At 50.0% G+C, this 17,247-nt stretch overlaps 11 protein-coding genes across 11 annotated transcripts; 5 read left to right on the forward strand and 6 right to left on the reverse strand.

The window, feature by feature from the left end:
• Positions 1-2: 2 nt before the first annotated feature.
• MIND_00725300 (MHD domain-containing protein) lies at positions 3-1,755 on the reverse strand (the record flags this gene model as incomplete). Its single annotated transcript, XM_037363954.1, has 8 exons — positions 3-168; positions 225-295; positions 348-544; positions 596-933; positions 981-1,240; positions 1,296-1,408; positions 1,456-1,670; positions 1,718-1,755. 8 exons carry the CDS (start codon positions 1,753-1,755, stop codon positions 3-5), a joined length of 1,398 nt encoding a protein of 465 aa, XP_037219598.1.
• A 489-nt stretch (positions 1,756-2,244) lies between these two features.
• MIND_00725400 (uncharacterized protein) lies at positions 2,245-3,904 on the forward strand (the record flags this gene model as incomplete). The annotated part of the gene is made up of 10 exons (XM_037363955.1): positions 2,245-2,496; positions 2,551-2,656; positions 2,702-3,004; positions 3,055-3,140; positions 3,195-3,224; positions 3,273-3,316; positions 3,366-3,383; positions 3,429-3,490; positions 3,542-3,673; positions 3,723-3,904. The coding sequence occupies 10 exons, from the start codon at positions 2,245-2,247 to the stop codon at positions 3,902-3,904; spliced, it is 1,215 nt and encodes a 404-aa protein (XP_037219599.1).
• A 45-nt stretch (positions 3,905-3,949) lies between these two features.
• On the forward strand, positions 3,950-5,345 carry MIND_00725500 (tRNA-specific adenosine deaminase 1-like; the record flags this gene model as incomplete). Its single annotated transcript, XM_037363956.1, has 5 exons — positions 3,950-4,706; positions 4,757-4,861; positions 4,904-5,003; positions 5,068-5,142; positions 5,189-5,345. The coding sequence occupies 5 exons, from the start codon at positions 3,950-3,952 to the stop codon at positions 5,343-5,345; spliced, it is 1,194 nt and encodes a 397-aa protein (XP_037219600.1).
• Positions 5,346-5,474: 129 nt separating this feature from the next.
• On the reverse strand, positions 5,475-7,248 carry MIND_00725600 (uncharacterized protein; the record flags this gene model as incomplete). The annotated part of the gene is made up of 8 exons (XM_037363957.1): positions 5,475-5,730; positions 5,780-5,918; positions 5,968-6,121; positions 6,170-6,198; positions 6,248-6,342; positions 6,391-6,696; positions 6,749-6,882; positions 6,937-7,248. The coding sequence occupies 8 exons, from the start codon at positions 7,246-7,248 to the stop codon at positions 5,475-5,477; spliced, it is 1,425 nt and encodes a 474-aa protein (XP_037219601.1).
• A 689-nt stretch (positions 7,249-7,937) lies between these two features.
• MIND_00725700 (uncharacterized protein) lies at positions 7,938-8,612 on the forward strand (the record flags this gene model as incomplete). The annotated part of the gene is made up of 5 exons (XM_037363958.1): positions 7,938-7,943; positions 8,007-8,262; positions 8,310-8,417; positions 8,471-8,497; positions 8,545-8,612. The coding sequence occupies 5 exons, from the start codon at positions 7,938-7,940 to the stop codon at positions 8,610-8,612; spliced, it is 465 nt and encodes a 154-aa protein (XP_037219602.1).
• A 46-nt stretch (positions 8,613-8,658) lies between these two features.
• On the reverse strand, positions 8,659-9,175 carry MIND_00725800 (Dolichyl-diphosphooligosaccharide--protein glycosyltransferase subunit OST2; the record flags this gene model as incomplete). Its single annotated transcript, XM_037363959.1, has 4 exons — positions 8,659-8,725; positions 8,777-8,875; positions 8,921-9,082; positions 9,132-9,175. The coding sequence occupies 4 exons, from the start codon at positions 9,173-9,175 to the stop codon at positions 8,659-8,661; spliced, it is 372 nt and encodes a 123-aa protein (XP_037219603.1).
• Positions 9,176-9,214: 39 nt separating this feature from the next.
• On the forward strand, positions 9,215-10,460 carry MIND_00725900 (Manganese superoxide dismutase; the record flags this gene model as incomplete). The annotated part of the gene is made up of 3 exons (XM_037363960.1): positions 9,215-9,437; positions 9,489-9,613; positions 9,660-10,460. The coding sequence occupies 3 exons, from the start codon at positions 9,215-9,217 to the stop codon at positions 10,458-10,460; spliced, it is 1,149 nt and encodes a 382-aa protein (XP_037219604.1).
• Positions 10,461-10,580: 120 nt separating this feature from the next.
• MIND_00726000 (Phosphotransferase) lies at positions 10,581-12,643 on the reverse strand (the record flags this gene model as incomplete). The annotated part of the gene is made up of 11 exons (XM_037363961.1): positions 10,581-10,618; positions 10,674-10,795; positions 10,848-11,008; positions 11,057-11,370; positions 11,423-11,614; positions 11,671-11,770; positions 11,821-12,095; positions 12,150-12,256; positions 12,308-12,343; positions 12,393-12,434; positions 12,480-12,643. 11 exons carry the CDS (start codon positions 12,641-12,643, stop codon positions 10,581-10,583), a joined length of 1,551 nt encoding a protein of 516 aa, XP_037219605.1.
• Positions 12,644-13,223: 580 nt separating this feature from the next.
• Positions 13,224-13,595, forward strand: MIND_00726100 (uncharacterized protein; the record flags this gene model as incomplete). The annotated part of the gene is made up of 4 exons (XM_037363962.1): positions 13,224-13,258; positions 13,309-13,379; positions 13,432-13,525; positions 13,574-13,595. 4 exons carry the CDS (start codon positions 13,224-13,226, stop codon positions 13,593-13,595), a joined length of 222 nt encoding a protein of 73 aa, XP_037219606.1.
• A 126-nt stretch (positions 13,596-13,721) lies between these two features.
• Positions 13,722-14,910, reverse strand: MIND_00726200 (uncharacterized protein; the record flags this gene model as incomplete). The annotated part of the gene is made up of 4 exons (XM_037363963.1): positions 14,639-14,910; positions 14,473-14,589; positions 14,131-14,422; positions 13,722-14,069 (listed from the first exon to the last, which is right to left on the reverse strand). The coding sequence occupies exons 1-4, from the start codon at positions 14,668-14,670 to the stop codon at positions 13,722-13,724; spliced, it is 789 nt and encodes a 262-aa protein (XP_037219607.1). The 5' UTR covers positions 14,671-14,910.
• Positions 14,911-15,405: 495 nt separating this feature from the next.
• Positions 15,406-16,744, reverse strand: MIND_00726300 (BZIP transcriptional factor; the record flags this gene model as incomplete). Its single annotated transcript, XM_037363964.1, has 2 exons — positions 15,406-15,665; positions 15,715-16,744. The coding sequence occupies 2 exons, from the start codon at positions 16,742-16,744 to the stop codon at positions 15,406-15,408; spliced, it is 1,290 nt and encodes a 429-aa protein (XP_037219608.1).
• Positions 16,745-17,247: the final 503 nt, after the last annotated feature.

Consider the following 17,247-nt stretch of genomic DNA (forward strand, 5'->3'; position numbering starts at 1 on the left):
TACTACCACCGCCATTCAATACTACCAGATGAACGACCTCTCACGCCCTTATATGGTTTGTAGTTCTCCCCAGTAACCTTGAGCTGGTCGACTTTGAGCGCCGAAAACGTATACGAGGCAATATCAAAGCGAATTTGGAGAGCATGGGCGGGTCGTGGCACCCCATTCCTATGAATAGAAAAATAAAAATCAACCCGTATATTTTTGGAGGGCGGCAAACACACAAGCAGCTATACGATCCGCGGAGTAACCAGACGCTTGAAGGAAGTGCTTGGGAGATTTCCCAGCGCACAGCCTGTACCAATCGCTTGAGATGATGATGTAATGCAAAGATCGAAGCACCAAACCGTTTTTCGCGAGTCGAAGGTCCAAGACCCCGTCACTGAATTAGATCCATCGCTTCCTCTCAGGCCAGCATTGCCGCCATCGCCGCGGCTTGTTGAACCCTTGACACCCGTTGCCCCATCGCCGAGGAACATCTCCACGACAACATTATCGAGTGTGTGCGATGGCATACGTGAAGTCAACTTGAACTCGAAGGAGACTAGAAGAAAAAAAAGGATGAGCGAAACATGATGACCTATGATATGCATACCGCTCGACTCGGCGAACTCGACATTCGCTTTGACAAGAAAGGGAAGCGGAATATTCTCTCTCGATGAGACGGTTGGTGCGTTGGGATTCGTGAATCGTGCAGTGGTTGCTGAGGCGCTCGGTGTGAAACGGTATTCTGCCAAAGTAAAATGGCCATCCGGGGGGACAAATGACAAAGAGCTGTCTCTCTTCCAACGTTGTAGCCGCACACATGGGTGAAAGGCGCAATCCGTGATGACATGAGGATTGGTGAAACTCAACAGACAATCGGGGGTTCCAGAGAGTTTGCAGTTAGTTTCCATCCGACCCCAGACACTGCTGCTGAGCGTAGTTCCGTGTCTGGTGGAATGCTCGTTGAGGAGTTATCTAATGATGCTTGGACTCACTTGTTGACAATCGCTTTTAGGTCCTCCACCATGTCAAAGTAAATCTCGTTACTCGTATACCGCAAGCCGGCCTTACGCCACGGTATCGGTGACGAGAATGGACCGCCAATACTCGAGCCTGCGTTGATTGCAGATGTAAGATTGGCACCGGCGACGCTCAACAGTTTGGATAAGAGGGACGGAGGCAGAACTATGTCCCTCAATGCATTTGGGGATGTCGTAAGTGGTTGACCACTCGAGTCCAGGGTCTCTTCGAGCAGCTATGCGGACTCCAAGTCAGTTGATTAACGAAGTTGCAACGGGTTGCTCACAGACTTGATAAACGACGTCAAAATTATCTTTCAGTGTGGCAGCAGAAGGCGTGCCAAAGTACTCGTAGAGAATGTCGACGAAGGTTCGAATGAACGAAAATGCAAAAAGTGGATCCCCTGGACAAGTTGGATGAGAACGGTCGTTGCAAACGAAAGACCCTCACCATCGTCACTGACTGGACAGAGTATCCTTATATCGGCGCATTCAACATGACAGCAGGCACTCGGAGACTCTGCAACATTATATGCTGGGACGTATATGACGGGCTCTATATCTCCTGCTCGACGAGACTTGGCGACTGCGGTGTTGAAAGCATCGATGTGGAGAAGTGGGTACGCTAGAGGTTTGGAACGAAAGCCGGATTGAATTATTGCTCGCCTTTACAACGTCAGTGGGTGGTGAAGTTGACATGAATGTGCACTGACCCCGAATTATCGAGGATGATGAGTCCGTCGATGGCCATGGGCAAGGAATTGATCAGTGATGTCACACTTGTTTTTCTGGCTACAACCACCACAATGTTGGCTGGAGCCGCTTGCAAAGGGTGTTCTTTGCGGCATAGACCATCTTATAGCGGCAGATACCGTCTTCCTTCTGAGTTCGTTGTGGTCCAACTCACCTTTTTCAAGCCCGTTCCACGAGCATCCCTCTTAACTGGCTACTGAACCAGTCCTCCACGGCCTAATCGTCCGCAACCAACCGAAAACACTGTGTACCTTTACTACTCATCCCGGATCCGGAAAACGACAAGTTAACCGTCACTCGGCATCCTGTTTCAACCTTTCTGCTCTGCTATGACTTAGTTCTGACACATTCAACAATCCACCAATGTACGGCTTCGTCCAGTCATCGTACTGTCTCCACTATGCGATGTTGTTTCTACTTCGTGAAGTTATGAGCCCTTCCGGATATGATGCACGTGATCGCGTAAAGATAACACCAAACTACCACGATGGCTCCGCCTGAGGTGTACGACCCAAACTCTCCAGCTGAGCAGCCGGTTGCACTACCTTCGGCTCCTCCTGCCTTCCTCTCAGGGACTATTACCTTGCAACCTCCGCTCACTCGACGTGGTACAGGTCCCGGCCTAATCATGTTCCTCCCACCGGAAGGTCGCTTGAATTCGACTTCAAACCTGGAACGCATGTCATTGGACCCTCGTCCTCTACAGAAGTGGGCCGAAGAAGGATTTTGTGTTGCAGGAGTACATTGGTCCTTGAATCATCTCGCCTCCCCCAACTGTTGTCCGTTTTTCTAGATAATCAGCAATGGTCAAGAGAAGCTCGAAGATGATTTTGAGACGGCCACAAATAGCCTACTTCAGCTTAAGGAACTCGACACAGCAGATAAATTCGCTGTTGTGGGTAAGCTTCAGTCACGGCATAAAAAATGTTGCTGACCATACTAAGTATACGACCTGGAAGTTTTACCACAAGTCCTCTCAGCAATCAAGAGCGACAATCGAATTGTGTCTCTCGTCATCTACGGTCATCAACAACCTTCACAAGTCGTTTCCACCATTCCAACCATCATCTTTGTGCCATCTACAACCGAGAATCTGACTGCCACCACCCCGGATATCACCATTTTCAAAGTTGACGCTCAACACCCGTCTTTTGCTTTGCCTCAATCGGTCGTCTTCCATTCCTCTGCCGCATCTATTGCCCATAGCAAAGCTAGTGTGCACATCAAGAAGTACCTTGGTGGACCATGTTCGTCGCGGCGTTTTCCCATATACTCCTTGTTTGACCAGTAGCAACAGTTTTTGACTTAGAAGCCATATGGGAAGAGCATACCTATTTTGAGTTCGAAGTTCGCAGCGTAGCACTGACTATGGGCACTATGGTGGTATGTACTAGCCACCTTAACTGCCCAAATTTCAAGCTGTTGATATGCCTTCAGGCGGAGCCGTATGTCAACCATGTTCCTACGGCTAGTTCGCACATCTATCTTCTGAGTAGTCAATCTAATCGGGACTAGCTGGCAGGAGGTATCGGACGCAAACAACTTTCTGCCTTTTATCGGTTTGTAATTTCTAAGCCTTGGTATGTCAGTTTTATTAAAAGAACCTAGAGACCATTTCATCTTCAAGTTGGTGCTTTTGAACTTGTTCGTCCTAGCCTAAACTGCTTCGAGCAACCCCAAGGACACTCGCCTGCAATCGATATCACGCACAGTTGGCTCTGATCGCGTCGTTGGTGCGTCCTAACGTCATGTGCATCATATTCTGGTTTGACACTTCGACTCAGATGAGTTCATCTTCCACTGCACACACGACAAGCAGATTGACTGGCTGCTCCCTGGTGTACCTCCCACAGGCAGAAAGCTTGCGATCCCGATGCTGGGGGTAATCAACATCCGTGGAGATCGACTTTATCATGGTGAGTAGTGGCCAACATACTATAACCAAAAAATTCAAACACAAAGTAGAACATATTTGGTGGGATCAGGGAACGGCCTGTATGCAGGCCGGTATTCTTCCCAGTCACGTGGAATTTGATGGGAAGAGGCTCAGACTCCCGATTGCTGGGGTTGAATCGGCCAAATTGCTCGAGGATGAGTCTGCTGTTGCACCGAATGAGATGTTGGGGCCTTCGTATGGTTTTGAGTAATCAGATACCAACTTGTACTCATCATCGGCTGACGTCATTCCGATCATGTCATCTCACAACGAAATCATCGACTGCATCCTCCACTTGTACTCTACACTTCGTTACAAGCCTCCCCCACGCCAATGGACCATACTGGCCGCTTTCTATCTGACTTCAGATCTCGGCTTCAACATCATCTCCCTTGCTACAGGCACTAAATGTCTGGCTGCGAATAAGCTGCCAATCGAAGAGGCTCTCCACGACTCGCACGCGGAAATTCTAGCCAGGAGAGGCGCGATTCGATGGCTCTTTGAAGAAATTGGGAGAATGAACTCCGTCTCCAATTTCAAGTCTGAATGGCTGCAATGCGACCACCAACACTCGTACACAATGCATGCCGGCGTCAGAATAGGATTCTATGTCTCCACTGTACCATGCGGAGACTGTTCGATGGGGCTCCTTTCTTCGACGCAAGATGCCGAAATGGCCGCCCTAAAAGAAAAAAGCAAGAACGGTGCTGCTGTCACCCCAGTTGTGTCGCGTGGAAGGGACAACTACGCTCTTGTCGGCATTCTCCGCACCAAGCCGGCGAGGGCCGATGCGCCGACCACTGCTTCTATGTCCTGCAGTGACAAGATTGCGGCCTGGTCGTTCTTGGGCATACAAGGAGCACTTGGCGCTCGGTTTTTCTCCGCGCCGTTATATGTCAACGAGATCATCGTTGGCCTTGATTTGGCTGCCGAAAATATCAACGAAGAAATAACAAAGACCGTGAGGGACGACTGCGAAAGGGCATTGTTAAGACGGATGGCGAGTGTCAGCGGTTAGCTCGAGCATCTTGAACCCTCTGGTTGCTGATCGCAGAACCAACAGCGAGTGACCTGTACTCCTTCCACCCACCCGCAATTCATTTCACTCGCATCCCCTTCGTTCACTCCCGCTCGATGACACCAGAGGTCGCCGCTTCATGTAATGATTGTTCGTTTGCCTTAGTCCTCACGAATATATGCTGATGTTTAGCCCTTTTCTGGATTGCGGACTCGATAAAGGCACCTCAAGTGATCATCAACGGATTCAAGCGCGGTGTGTCCCCCAATCGGCGGTTGGACGAGAAGTCGCTGTTCGTTTTTCTCTCTCTCTCTCGTTTGCAATTTCTTGCATTTGTTGAATGAAGGGTATACTAGACCTATCGTGTGCCGTAGAGCAATGCTCAAGCTTTACAATGATACACTGCAGCTTTGTGGGTTGACATCCGATGCGTAGGCCGTCCAACCTCGACTTTCATCCCTCACTTACCCACGACAGCGCCCAACCAACTTCCCTGCGCAGCATCAAGCTGACGATGCACGAATATCAACAAGCCAAGGACCATCTCATGGGGGAGACCGGTGTTTTTAACGGATGGATTCGAGGGTCAACCGTGTCCTTTGAAAAATCAAACGATTGTACAGGTGGTATATGATACAATTCATGGGTACATTCGCGTTAACTAGATGGTGTTATAGCAAGAAGCAAAGCTCAATAACTAAGTACTAAAGACCACAGTCGTAAGAAGTGTAAGTCGTCGGCGGGTCGTACAAATTCATGATCCTCATTGATTCTTCTTGGTTTCCCCATTCATGTCGAGGGTTGACGTCGAGGAATCCTCAGGAAGTAGAGTCTTGGAGTTCATCATCAATGGCGGGGAGTTTTCTGGTGACGAAAGGTCATTCAGTGCACTCAGTGCGTCTGAGCTTGGCCCTCGACTCAGAGCCGGGGTGATGTCCGTTGGGCTGGATCGTCCACTCGATAAGCGAGCATTTGATTCAGCAAGTTCCTTGCGCAGGGCTTCTAGTTCACGTTCGAATCTAACGCCGTGTCAGATGGGTGCGCGGTCATAAAAGCTGCAGCACTAACTTGCGACCAAATACTTCGATGTAGAAACCTCCGCCATTCCAAACACTGACGCCAAGGATGATAATGAGAAAAGCGCCACTGGCTTTTGGGCTATCATAGAGCAGGTACACAGCAGGGGCCTCTGTTAAAACCGCATATACTTGTGTTGGTGTTTAGTCAAACGTTCGTATCCTAGATTATAGACTCACCCAATTGGCCAAACATGAACACCATGAGCCGGTAAGCCGGCGGAATGGCAGACAATGAGCGACCGATCGCACCACGTTTGTCATTCAGGAGGAAAGAGAACGATGTCATCCGTTGTCCCGACTCAATCTTTGTACGGCGGTTGACCAAGACGAACTGAGGGAATTAGAAAGAGTTGTAGTTCTGGTGAGATTGGTCTCATACCTTCCAATATAAAAGTTGCCAACTGAGATCTGGGGAATCATATTCAGTCAAAGGTCACAGTGCAGGTGACGGCCATACAGATAACGCCGCTCAGAAGAAGGGCTCGAAGTGGATTGAGATGCGGAAGTTCGAGGAGAGCGGGGAACCGCTGATCTGCACCGGGGTAAAAGTGCCTGAAAAAGCAAATAAGCTGAGGAAAACGGTTTCAAAGGAGGACGGACCGAATGACGGTAAAAGTAAATGCAGGATAGATGTGGATGAATAGAGAGGTGACTTTATCTTGGTCATGGAAGACAAGGCTGTTTCGCCATGTTATCACGGCGCTTGCCAAAGACCCATGTGAAAGGCAATAACAGGCGGTAAACAGCGCCGGACTCCCTGGCAGACCCCACAAGTATATGAAGTTGAGAATGTTGACATAGTAGCACAGGTCGAATAAGAAATAATGCCACGCCTTCTTCTTGTAGGTGTAGGCACGATAAGGTAAGAGGTATGATCCAAGTATAGTGTAGGCAATGTGTACCCATCTAGAGAACGTTGTGAGCGGAAACTCAGCTCAGAGTTGAAGTCAAGACGCACTGGGGTGCGAGACCAAATAATAAAGCAGAGAACACGAGAGACATGACGCCAAAGAAGAAAGACACTTTTTCGCGTGTCCTCACAACCTTGGCAGACTGCCAGGAGGTCGAGAGTTTCGTCATCCTAGCTTGGAGCTAAATAGATGGGAGGATGAGATACACGAAAAAAATGGATTGTAGCACGCGTACCTTTATCTTGAAGCCCTTAAACTCTCGCTCGAAGTTCTCCGCAAGTTGATCTCCAGAAAAGTCTTTGATTTTGAACTCTTCCGCTCTCGACATCAGGTCCTTCTTTAGTCTATCGCTGTGCTTCTGGAGCTTGCGTTGTAGGAGATCGACATGAGAGTCGAAGTAGGTTTCGACCGTGTCCAGCAGGGTAAACGCGCCAGCCCAGTCGGCAGCTTCTTCTCTTCTGAAGCGCTCAAAGGACGCAGAAAACGGATTTTTAAGCGTGATAGGGGGAGAAGGCGGTCGTGAAATCGAAGCAGGTGGGTCGGACATGGTGGTGGCACAGAGGAGGGTCGTGGTAGGAGGCAATTTTTGTGACACCAGTGTGACTTGGTCCTGTCCTCAGCAACAGACCCAAGCTACTGTGGTTCCCGGTGACTGTGCAATCGCCCGATGAGGCGGTAATCGCAGTTTCCTGTTGTCCCATATTGCTCAGCACCTCCGGTATTGGCCGGAAATAGTTCTTTAGGGTATTTACCATCATTGTACGAAAAAAATTAAGGTATCCGCCCTGATTTGCTCAACCGGTGCAGTGACCGAGTTGACGAGTTGTGTAATATTTTGATTGAAACTCTCAATATTGGGTACCCTGATGGTTTGGTCTCCACTGGGAGGGCAATAAAGGTGCAGACTACTATTAGAAGTCCTCTCATATACAAAGAATAAGGACAACTCACTTGCTGCCTGCTATCTAGAGCTGCGACTAGATTTGATGGTCGTGTGACACAGCGTCACAAACCTCCCAAATCGCTCACCAAACAACGACTACCCTGCGGGGGAAATGTTTCGAAGGCTCTAACCTCCTTTATAGGCCTATAGATGGATTTGGAGACCCAAATATCCAGCTCTGGGCTCCAGATTGCTGAGATTCACAGTTTCAATCAAAATATTACACAACTCGTCAACTCGGTCACTGCACCGGTTGAGCAAATCAGGGCGGATACCTTAATTTTTTTCGTACAATGATGGTAAATACCCTAATGAACTATTTCCGGCCAATACCGGAGGTGCTGAGCAATATGGGACAACAGGAAACTGCGATTACCGCCTCATCGGGCGATTGCACAGTCACCGGGAACCACAGTACTCGTTACAGGAAATCGAAGATATTAAGTGGACGACGCGTCTTCTGCATTGACAGGGAGTACCGCCAAGTTGTTGAAGCTTGGTATGTAGTCATCTGGCAGCAAGTGTTTAGCCACGTCGTTTACGTGGCGAGCGGCGTCTATGTGACTAAGCAGCAACTACTTTCTGTCTTCTTGTCTCCCATCATGCTCGGCAAACTCGGTGCGCGTCTCAACCATCCTATCTTCCAACGACTCACAAAGGTCCAGTGCATCTAGGGATTGATGCGGTGCTTATCAGTGTCTTCCTTGCTGGACTGAAGCGCAATACTGGACTCACTCCCAAACTCTCACAAGTCCCAAATAAGGACATTCGTCGTGCGTTAAGTTGCTGCTTCACCGCTTTTAGCGCTCATTTTACGGACAAATAGAACTGCTCCGCTCATATCTCGAGTTTGGTGCGTTGCAGGCTCTTATTAATATAATTTGTCTCATCAAACTGCAGGCGAGTACGCATTCGACTTCGCGGTTGTCGTATGTGGGCGGTCTACTTCTTTCGAGCGAACACGATGAACGTCACTTCTCTGTCTTTTGCCACCATCCATTGTAATTTTATATATCATCCGAGGAAATTGAATACGAAGAAGTGAAGCACGATAGAGCCCAGTGCGAAATCAGCGAAAGCTCTGGTTTGGGGTTGAGCCACGCTTGGGAAACAATGATTGCTAATAACTCACCTTTCTGGAGACACTTCCTTGAACTCGTTTTTGTTTTCGGGATTCACTTGGGAACGAAGGGATGCAGTTAGGACGAATTGACCAACAGTACTCGAGAAGCTGGAGCGGGTTAATATACGAAGACAATGAACGGAAACCGTTTACCCCGCTAGGAACGCGTTGTACGGATATGTGGTGACCAGAACACAGTAAAGGAATTGGACGATGCCCGAAAGCATAAGGAATATGAGGAAGGAGTCGATGAATTTAAGACGGTTGGAAGTCTGGTCGTTGTACGCCTGCCATAATGTTTGCAAGGCGTTCGTCCTGCAGGAACGCCTCAATGGGACGCTCAGAAGGGCTGAGATAGACTCACGAAGCAGGTGCGGAAGTCTGCGCTGGTGTGGATTTGGGAGGCATAACGTGGAGTCACGTGCCTCCCAAAATTCTTTCACGTCGATGAACTTCCTATGTCGTTCGCGACCTTCCCTCCTTCACGCTCGCCGTTCCTTGCTGCCATCCGGTAGTCGTGGCGTCTCGGGGCAGTTTGACCACCTCCCGCTCCCCCTTCCTTACGACATAAAAGCTGGCCTGGGCAACTTTCTTCCACCTGCTGCTCTTGAGACTGTTGCTGTCGAGTACCAACTTGGCTTGTTGGCAAGGCTAACGGATGAAGTGCGCCGTGAGTTCTTCCTCTAGTCTGGTCCATCTCCATCTCAATAAACTCGTTCAGACACTGAAGAAGATGGCTTCTCTGTAACACAAACTGTCATTAGTACGGCTCCCCACCGCCATAAAACGCTTGCATTCAACTATGCAAGCCTTGCCCTCAACAATAGTTTCTTCTTGGGAAATCTAGTACGCGTTTTTTGTTTCTTCCAACCCATCTCACGTTCGCGACCAGACTCCCGACCCTGTTATGTCCAGTGAAAACGCCATCACCACCAACCTGGCGCGTCAGATCCGCTCAGACCACGGGGGCGTCGACCAGCTCAAATCCGCCTTCTCCGCTGCTGGGATGGGAATGTTCACGTCTGGCTATGTCTGGTTTGTTACCGACAAATATGGAAGCACGTCTGTTATCCCCACCTTCGGGCCCGGGACCCTGCTCGTGCGGTCACGCACCTACATGGCCGAAGACCATCCAACACTATGGCACCGCCAGCCATCAACTAGCCCATATACGTGGGATCCCACCAGGCAATTCACTCGGAAATACCTATCCAACTGGGGTGTCGACGGGAAAGGGACGATACCTGACCTCATTAACCCCAGACTACTCTCAAAAACGATCCTCACTGCCGAGTCACAGCAAGCAATGGCAGAACTAGAAAAGGAAGAGAACGAACGAACCCCTCCTCCTCCCAAACCAGCACCATCTTACCAGATGCGATTCATGCACACAAGTGCGCGGCTTCGACAATCCAGCGAGGAGGACAAGCCAAACTTCATGGCCCAACCGGCCAGTATCCATGGGCCAACCGAAGCCGCTCGTGAACTTGTCGTGAAACCCAAAAGCACTGCAGCAGCTTTACATATTGGGGAGGTATTGTATCCTCTCTTTTGCGTGTCTGTTCATGAACACGCCTGGCTATCAGCTGGATATGGGGTTTGGGGGAAGGAAGCGTGGTTACGCGAGTTTTGGAGTGTCCTCAACTGGAACAAAGTCAGCCAGGCATATGAATCTATTCTTAGTTCCAAGTAGTTTCGAGCTCTACGTAGCTGTAATAATATCTCACCCACGTGAATGGATAATGACCGCAAACAACATCTATGTCATACATAGCCTTAAATGTTACATTTACTGGGTACAATTAGTAAGATCTTACGCTTGCTTAACCGCTTGTAACGCGCACAGTGCAGCTGAAAAAAGAAACGAGACTTTGAGCAAAGAGACATGACCGAGGTTGTCCCTTACCTCCGACTCCACTGCCGTCCTTGGCCAGACCGATTTCAACCCGCTTTTCAACATCAGCTCCAACCACGATACGAAGAGACTCCCGCAAGGTCTCTTCAAAGTGTGGATAGAACTGAATCAAACTGGAGAGAACCGTAAGCGTGTCTCCGCAAATAGTAAAATGCTCAAACGAACCTTCCATCGACACCAACACCGATCTTGGGTTCATTCTTGGTCGGTTGCCCCTCTTGACCAGAGAGAACGCCACGTCCAGTTTGGATAAGAACAGTGCCAACTGCGACTCCGCTCAACAGGGCGGCACGACGGGCGACCATCGATGATGCCCATCGGACAATCTGGCAGTCTCGTCAGCAAGAGCGACCGAACAGAACTCCGGACCTTACCTCAGCATCTCGTAGTGAGACTGCATCTACGGAGAAGCCAAGCTCCTTTGCAATGACATCGCGTACACGATTGAGACGGGTGGCGACGTTGGCATCTAGTTTTTCGACATCCTCGAACAAAGATAGCTGAGGAGCAGTATTTTGCCAGGGTGTTGCCTCCCCATCGCCGCCTTCCCAAGCTTCTTCTACAGCGCTCATGACGCTGGTGTCAAGTCCCCATTGTGCATTCAGGGCTGCTGTGGTCTTCCCACCGAACAGGAGCGATTTGGGGGCAGCATCAACAAGAGACAGAAGAATGTTTCGTGTTACTTCGCCTGAGACGATAGGGGTTTGATTATCTGGTGCTGGCGATTAGATAAGACGCACCAAGATACATGCCGCTGATCATTTTTTCAAAAGCCTGGAAGCTCGGGTTTATGCTCAGGCGGTCAAGCGCGTTATCGAAGGGGGTCGACGGCAAATGCGAGCGTGAGTTGTTGAAAGCACCCCATTCGGTGTTGACAATCATAACGCCGCCATTTGCCGCCGCTGGATCGTTGGCCAACTTCTTGATGTTTGCTGGCAAAGAATTCTGAGCGGGGAAAGTTCGTAGTAAACAGACGGTTCTATCGCACCGATGTCTTCGACATAGGCACCATTCGTACCGGTCCCGAATATTGCTCCAAGTGTGCAACCGCCAGCAGTATAAGCACGAGACAGAAGGGCACCGACCGTCTTCATCCATAAGCGGTGTTAAACGGGGACAAGGAACAAGCAAGACTCACGTCGTTAACCAGGGCCACACACTTCACATGCATATGCTTCCTGTCGAACGCGTCTTGTAATAATTTGACCACATCGTTACCGATCGCATGCTTGGCCGAGAATCCCTTGGTCCAGGTGAGAATTTTGCCTGAGTTGAGGGCGGTTTGCTCGACGGGAAATGAGAAGGTTAGCCCAAGATGGACAACATCAGGTGTGGACTCAAGTTCATGAGATCCGGGAGCGTCGCTTGGCGGATTTGATGTCAGGAAAGCATCAACTGAGTCTGCGAGGTAATCTACAGACAGAATGAATGAGAAAGACGCGGAACGTAAACGTCTGAGTAGCGCACCGAACAGAACGGCTGCCTCCCCCGTTTTGAGCGCGTCAGAAACTTTGTACTTTTGCTGGCGAAGGCTGAAGGTTGTGTCGCCCTTCAAGACAACCTCACAGACGCGCCTGATGCACCCTTAGCTGGAGGGGTTCAAGTAGTATATGCGGTAGTCTTACATGTTCGTTCCACCAAGATCCAATGCCAGGAAAGTCCTGAGATCGAATGAGAACCAGACATCTAAGAGAAGTAGAGCTGACTGACCCGGTTTCTGTGCCATCGGGCACTCCGGTAACGAAGGAAGGGCTGCGATATGTTCATATAAGGTCGGAGAGTATCGATTCCACTCACATCATGGCCATAGCATGGTTGTACCCACTCAATCCGACCTTGAATTCATGCAAGAACTGGCCAGTGAGTTGAATAAGAGATTCGCTGGAAAGCTCGAATGCGTGGTGGATTTCGTCGAAGATGCGCTGAGCATCTGGAGTGTTGTGGGCGGATATTGAAGGCATGGCTTGATAGAGGTTGAGAGCAAGAACCGTATATAAAACTTGATCACTCGACCGAATCCGGCTCAGCTGACGTCAAATGCTTTCCCCGCATCTGTTGCGCCTGATGACTGCGGGGTCATTCGGTCATCATGTGCTGAGGCCAAGGATCTTGAACAAGTTAAACTTACTGTACTGCCAACTTCCTCGAGACTATGTCGAGGCTGGTGGAGGTACTCGTGGCGTTTTGGCCCAAGCTTCAAATGCAATAACTGGCGGTCTAGGCTCGAAGTAGTGACTTCATTCATCCACAAGGCGACCACAACATTTGGCTCGACAAGTTTTAGCTGCAATTTATCTGTCCGCAGAGGTCGAGACACGGCCAAGGCTAGGCGGTCTGGTCCATCAATAGATCAATCAATATTGATCAGTCTCTGGGTCATCGTCCAGAACACGCTGGATCGACTCCGTGTCCGTCCTGCCCCGACATACAGCTCGTATAAAATGCATCTAGAGGATCTCGTCCAACTCCAACAAACCTGTTCTACCAATCTCACCCACTCTTACACACAACATGCCTGCTAGTCTCCGAATCAGACCCACAATGAAGCCATGGATGGCAGTGGAGGCGCTTCCAATGTAAGACAAAGGATACCCACATTTTACCGCATTTCTCACGTGCTCACCAGAGTGGCTCTCGTCACTGGAATGGTCTCCTTCGCCAGTTACTTCACATATCGAAGCGCGATGGGTCCCAGCAGTACGTGGACCCCTTCTCTGGCAGTCCGTATCGCATACCCATCCCTATCCAGTCCAATGGTCGAAGACCAATCCCGAGCCCTGGAACCGCATCAAACCGAACGAGGGCGTTAAAATGGTCGAAATCAACCACAAGTTCCCACAAATGTGATGTCGTAGTTTGTTGGGTTGCCGTCTGCTAACTCTTCTCCGCAGCTGGCATCGCGATCAGCTATGATTACTTGTGTCTGACCAACCTCATAAATTTTTAATATCGCCCTAATCATCAAGAGTCAAGCGTTGACCACAAATGTACTTCTTTACACCTTGAATTATCATCATCATCCAGTGCATACGAAGAAATTCAGGAGGGTATGGTGACGTATCCTTTCTTGCGCGTCTCGACATCTTCGAAGAGAGAGTACCTCTTGCAGGCCACGCTCCATTCAATGTTGCCTGTCACAGAATCCATCATGAGTTCCACATAACGGTCAAGAGTCGGCCCCAGGCCAGGGTGCTCGTCAAACGATGGGAGTGAGTTCTTCAGCTGTTCAACACGGGCCAGGGTGGTTTTGAACTGATCAACGGCGAAGTTCATCGCTGTGGGTATGTCTCCCGCCTGAATCCCAGTACTAGGGTCATTCATCGCGACCGTGACAAAGTTATGCTTAGCGCCATCTTCCAGGTATTCCTTTCGGTAAGAATAAATGTCCTACATCAAGGAGGAATAGTCAGATCGCATGACGGCTTGATGAATAAAGAAGAGCACGAACGTTACCCAGTCCAACGAGGTCAACAGCTGCGTCCACCATTGTTTGAATGTGAGGGTGATTTGAGACTGGTTCAGGTATCTCTAGCTGCCAGATCCACAAATCAAGATAGTGGAAGGGTAGCGCGCCAATGGATTTCCGCCGAGTTTGAATATAGCTAGTCAGAGATGTCTGCAAAGCACCGTCTTCTCGGTCAATCGCTTCTTGGACTACACCCTCCGCAAGAAGGAGGTTGCTCGCGATATACCCTGCTCGATAAGGTGGATCAATGGCCGCAATTACTTTGGACCCCAAGCTGACACAAAACTTAGCGAGACATGATGACGCAAGAAGTCAAGGACCCACTGTTGTAGAATGGCTGCCGGCCCTTCCTTGGTGACCTTTGGCGCATCGACATTCTGAATCGCGTCAACAAACTCCGCAGCCCATTTGCGCGATGTTTCTACGGTAGCAGGCGTGTCACTGAACAAAGGGGTTAGTTCTCTTTTGAACGGTATCGATGTGTGCTCACGTCAGTTGCTCCAGGATAAGAAACATCATCATGGATTCGAGGCAAGTCTGCAGATGTGCCCCGCTGGCTTCCGGAAACACGCGGGCAATCAACAGCGGAAGTTCTGCATGTTTCCATGCCTTGGAAAGTTTATGGTAAGCTTTTCACCCCCAAAAGATGCAATGTGGATGCACCCGCTTGTGTCGTTCGCTGAGAAAGCCTGCGGCGTCAACCCACCGCAAGAAATTCGCATTGAGCTCATCAAAAGCGGGGGTTGAGCGGTTTGACGTAGGGTGACACGAGTTCAAGAAGGTCAGGTATATGATACTGGATGGGCATCGTTTCAAGGAAGATTGTGGTGGTGAGAGACTGAGAGTTAATAAGAGTTGATGGCGGAGTTGAAGAGGCTTCTTGTCATAATTATCGAGTTGCGGGTTATCCACAAGAGGTCATGCATTCGGGAGGATGTCAACCAACTGGTCTGATGGCATCAGATTTACTTTCTCACAGAGTTGATGCCGCGAGCTTCATGTATTCGACACTATTCAACGTACACACAACCATCATATGAGGCCAGCTACCCCACATCTAATCCTCCCAAACACGGCCGAAAAGAAAAACAACAGCGAAAGGAAAACGAAACGAGGAGGGAATAGGGGATACATATACGATATATACTAATGCGAGCTGTGTCCGTAGCCCCGTTTTGGGTGAATGCGATGGTGGGAATGCGAGGTAAAACGGCGAAATCGTGTTTTGGCCGCAAGAAAGGGAGGGGAAACAGGAACTCAATACCCATACCCACCGCCGCCGCGACCATTGGTAGCAGCGACTGGGACTTTGGGTACTGAAACATTGACGCTAACTGGTGGGCCGTTCGGTTGGGGCCCAGCAGCGGCAGCGCCAACCAGTGCGCCTAGTCGCGAAATCTCCTCCCGAGACGCGACCAATTGCAACGTTAACCGCTCGTTCTCGTTTTGGAGGAATTCGACTTTGGTTTGCAGTGATTGGAGCCAGGCCTTCTTGCGCTGACGACATTTGAGGGCGGCTGAAACAAAATGAGAAACAGAGAAGAGCAACCCAAATGTCTAAGTTACCTTGCCTGTTGCGCTCCAGGAAATTCTTGCGCTTTTCCTCCTCAGTTTCTGGTTTTTTCTGTCGTGAGCGCCCTGGCACAGTACGAACAGGCTCTTCCTCCATCATTTCCAAATCTTCGTCGTCGTCATCGTCGTCCTCCGATATTTCTTTTAGAGACCTGCCGTTGGAAGCAGCCCGACCACGCTTCTTTGGGGGTTGAGCAGGAGGGGGCGGGGGCGGGGTTACTTCGGATGTGACGGAAGAGTTTTTTCGCTTTGTCCCTCGTTTGGCGGGTGGAGGAGGGTTCATGGTTGCGGCATCAACCGTCCCATTGCCGCGAGCAGCCTCTTCACGTTTTGTGAGTTCCTGATGAGCTTGGGAGAGAAGGAACAAGCCATTTGCCGCATTGCTCGTGGCTGCATTGGAAGAGTATTCATGGTTCTGTGACGGCGCATCCTGGGGCTGATAACCACCGTTGAGAACACCATTGATGGCATTGATAGTATTGGGTGTCATGGCGGCCATAAAAGCTGCGGTGCCTGGTGTGGGAGGGAAAGCGGAAGGACCGCCAACGATTGGAGTAAGACCAGATCCTGGGGTCAGACCAGTTCGTGGAGTAAGGCCGGTTCTTGGAGTGAGACCTGTGCGGAACGAGGTGGGGTCAAACTGTATATGATTTGGGCCATCATTGTTCTGTGGACCCGCGAGCATTGCTGGAGAGAGTGGCCCAGATCGCAGGGAATTGTTTAGATACGACCAGGAATAGGTAGACTGGTCTGCGGGTGAGGCCAGAGAGGCTAGTGGTGGTAGCGTTGGACGTGGTGAAGACGAGGTGCGGCGGTCAATTGGTTTCGATTTCTTGTCTGCTTCATGGTCGCTGGGGGGAGTCGACTTGCGTGGGTTGCTTGGGGCGCCAAAACTAACTTCGAAGGGATTGTGCTCCGAGTTATGGTCTGCTCGACGAGCTGGGGGTCTGGTGTCGGTTGGCTGTGAAGGTCGTCCATTGCGTTCAACACTACCGTTGAGGGCGGAAGACGGAGGGCTAGGCATTCTCTCTGTGAGGTGATGTCAGAGGGCAAAGGATGACGACGTTGTCACGTCTGTTACCTTCGTGACGTAGCTGCTATTGATACGAAAAAAATGATGCGAGTCGTGAAAAATGGTTCAACGAGCACTCGTTCTTCATCTCCTTCGAGGAGTAGGCAGCCATGTCTTGCTGCAGCCAGTATACGCACCCTGAGCTGCCACTATGTCTCCCCAATTTTTTTCTCGTGGCTTAATCAGCATCTGTCATCAGCCTCGTGCCTTGTCATTATCTCTTTCCCACTCCACCTCAATGTGTCTGCAATGGCTTCTCCCTCCCCACATTTTGTTCGTGCCTTCTCCGCGAGTCCCACTGCTCTGATAAACGCTCCGTCGGCCGAGACTCCTTGGAAATTCACTGCACAACGCTCATGCTACCTCTAAGTTGCGAATTAACGCAGCGTAATTCAACGATCTTACCGATGTCGTCATCAGGAACAGAACGTACATCAATAATCTCTGACCAAATC

The sequence above is a fragment of the Mycena indigotica genome, assembly GCF_014461135.1.
Source record: "Mycena indigotica strain 171206Taipei chromosome Unknown Mind.scaff0006, whole genome shotgun sequence".
NCBI lineage: Eukaryota > Fungi > Basidiomycota > Agaricomycetes > Agaricales > Mycenaceae > Mycena > Mycena indigotica.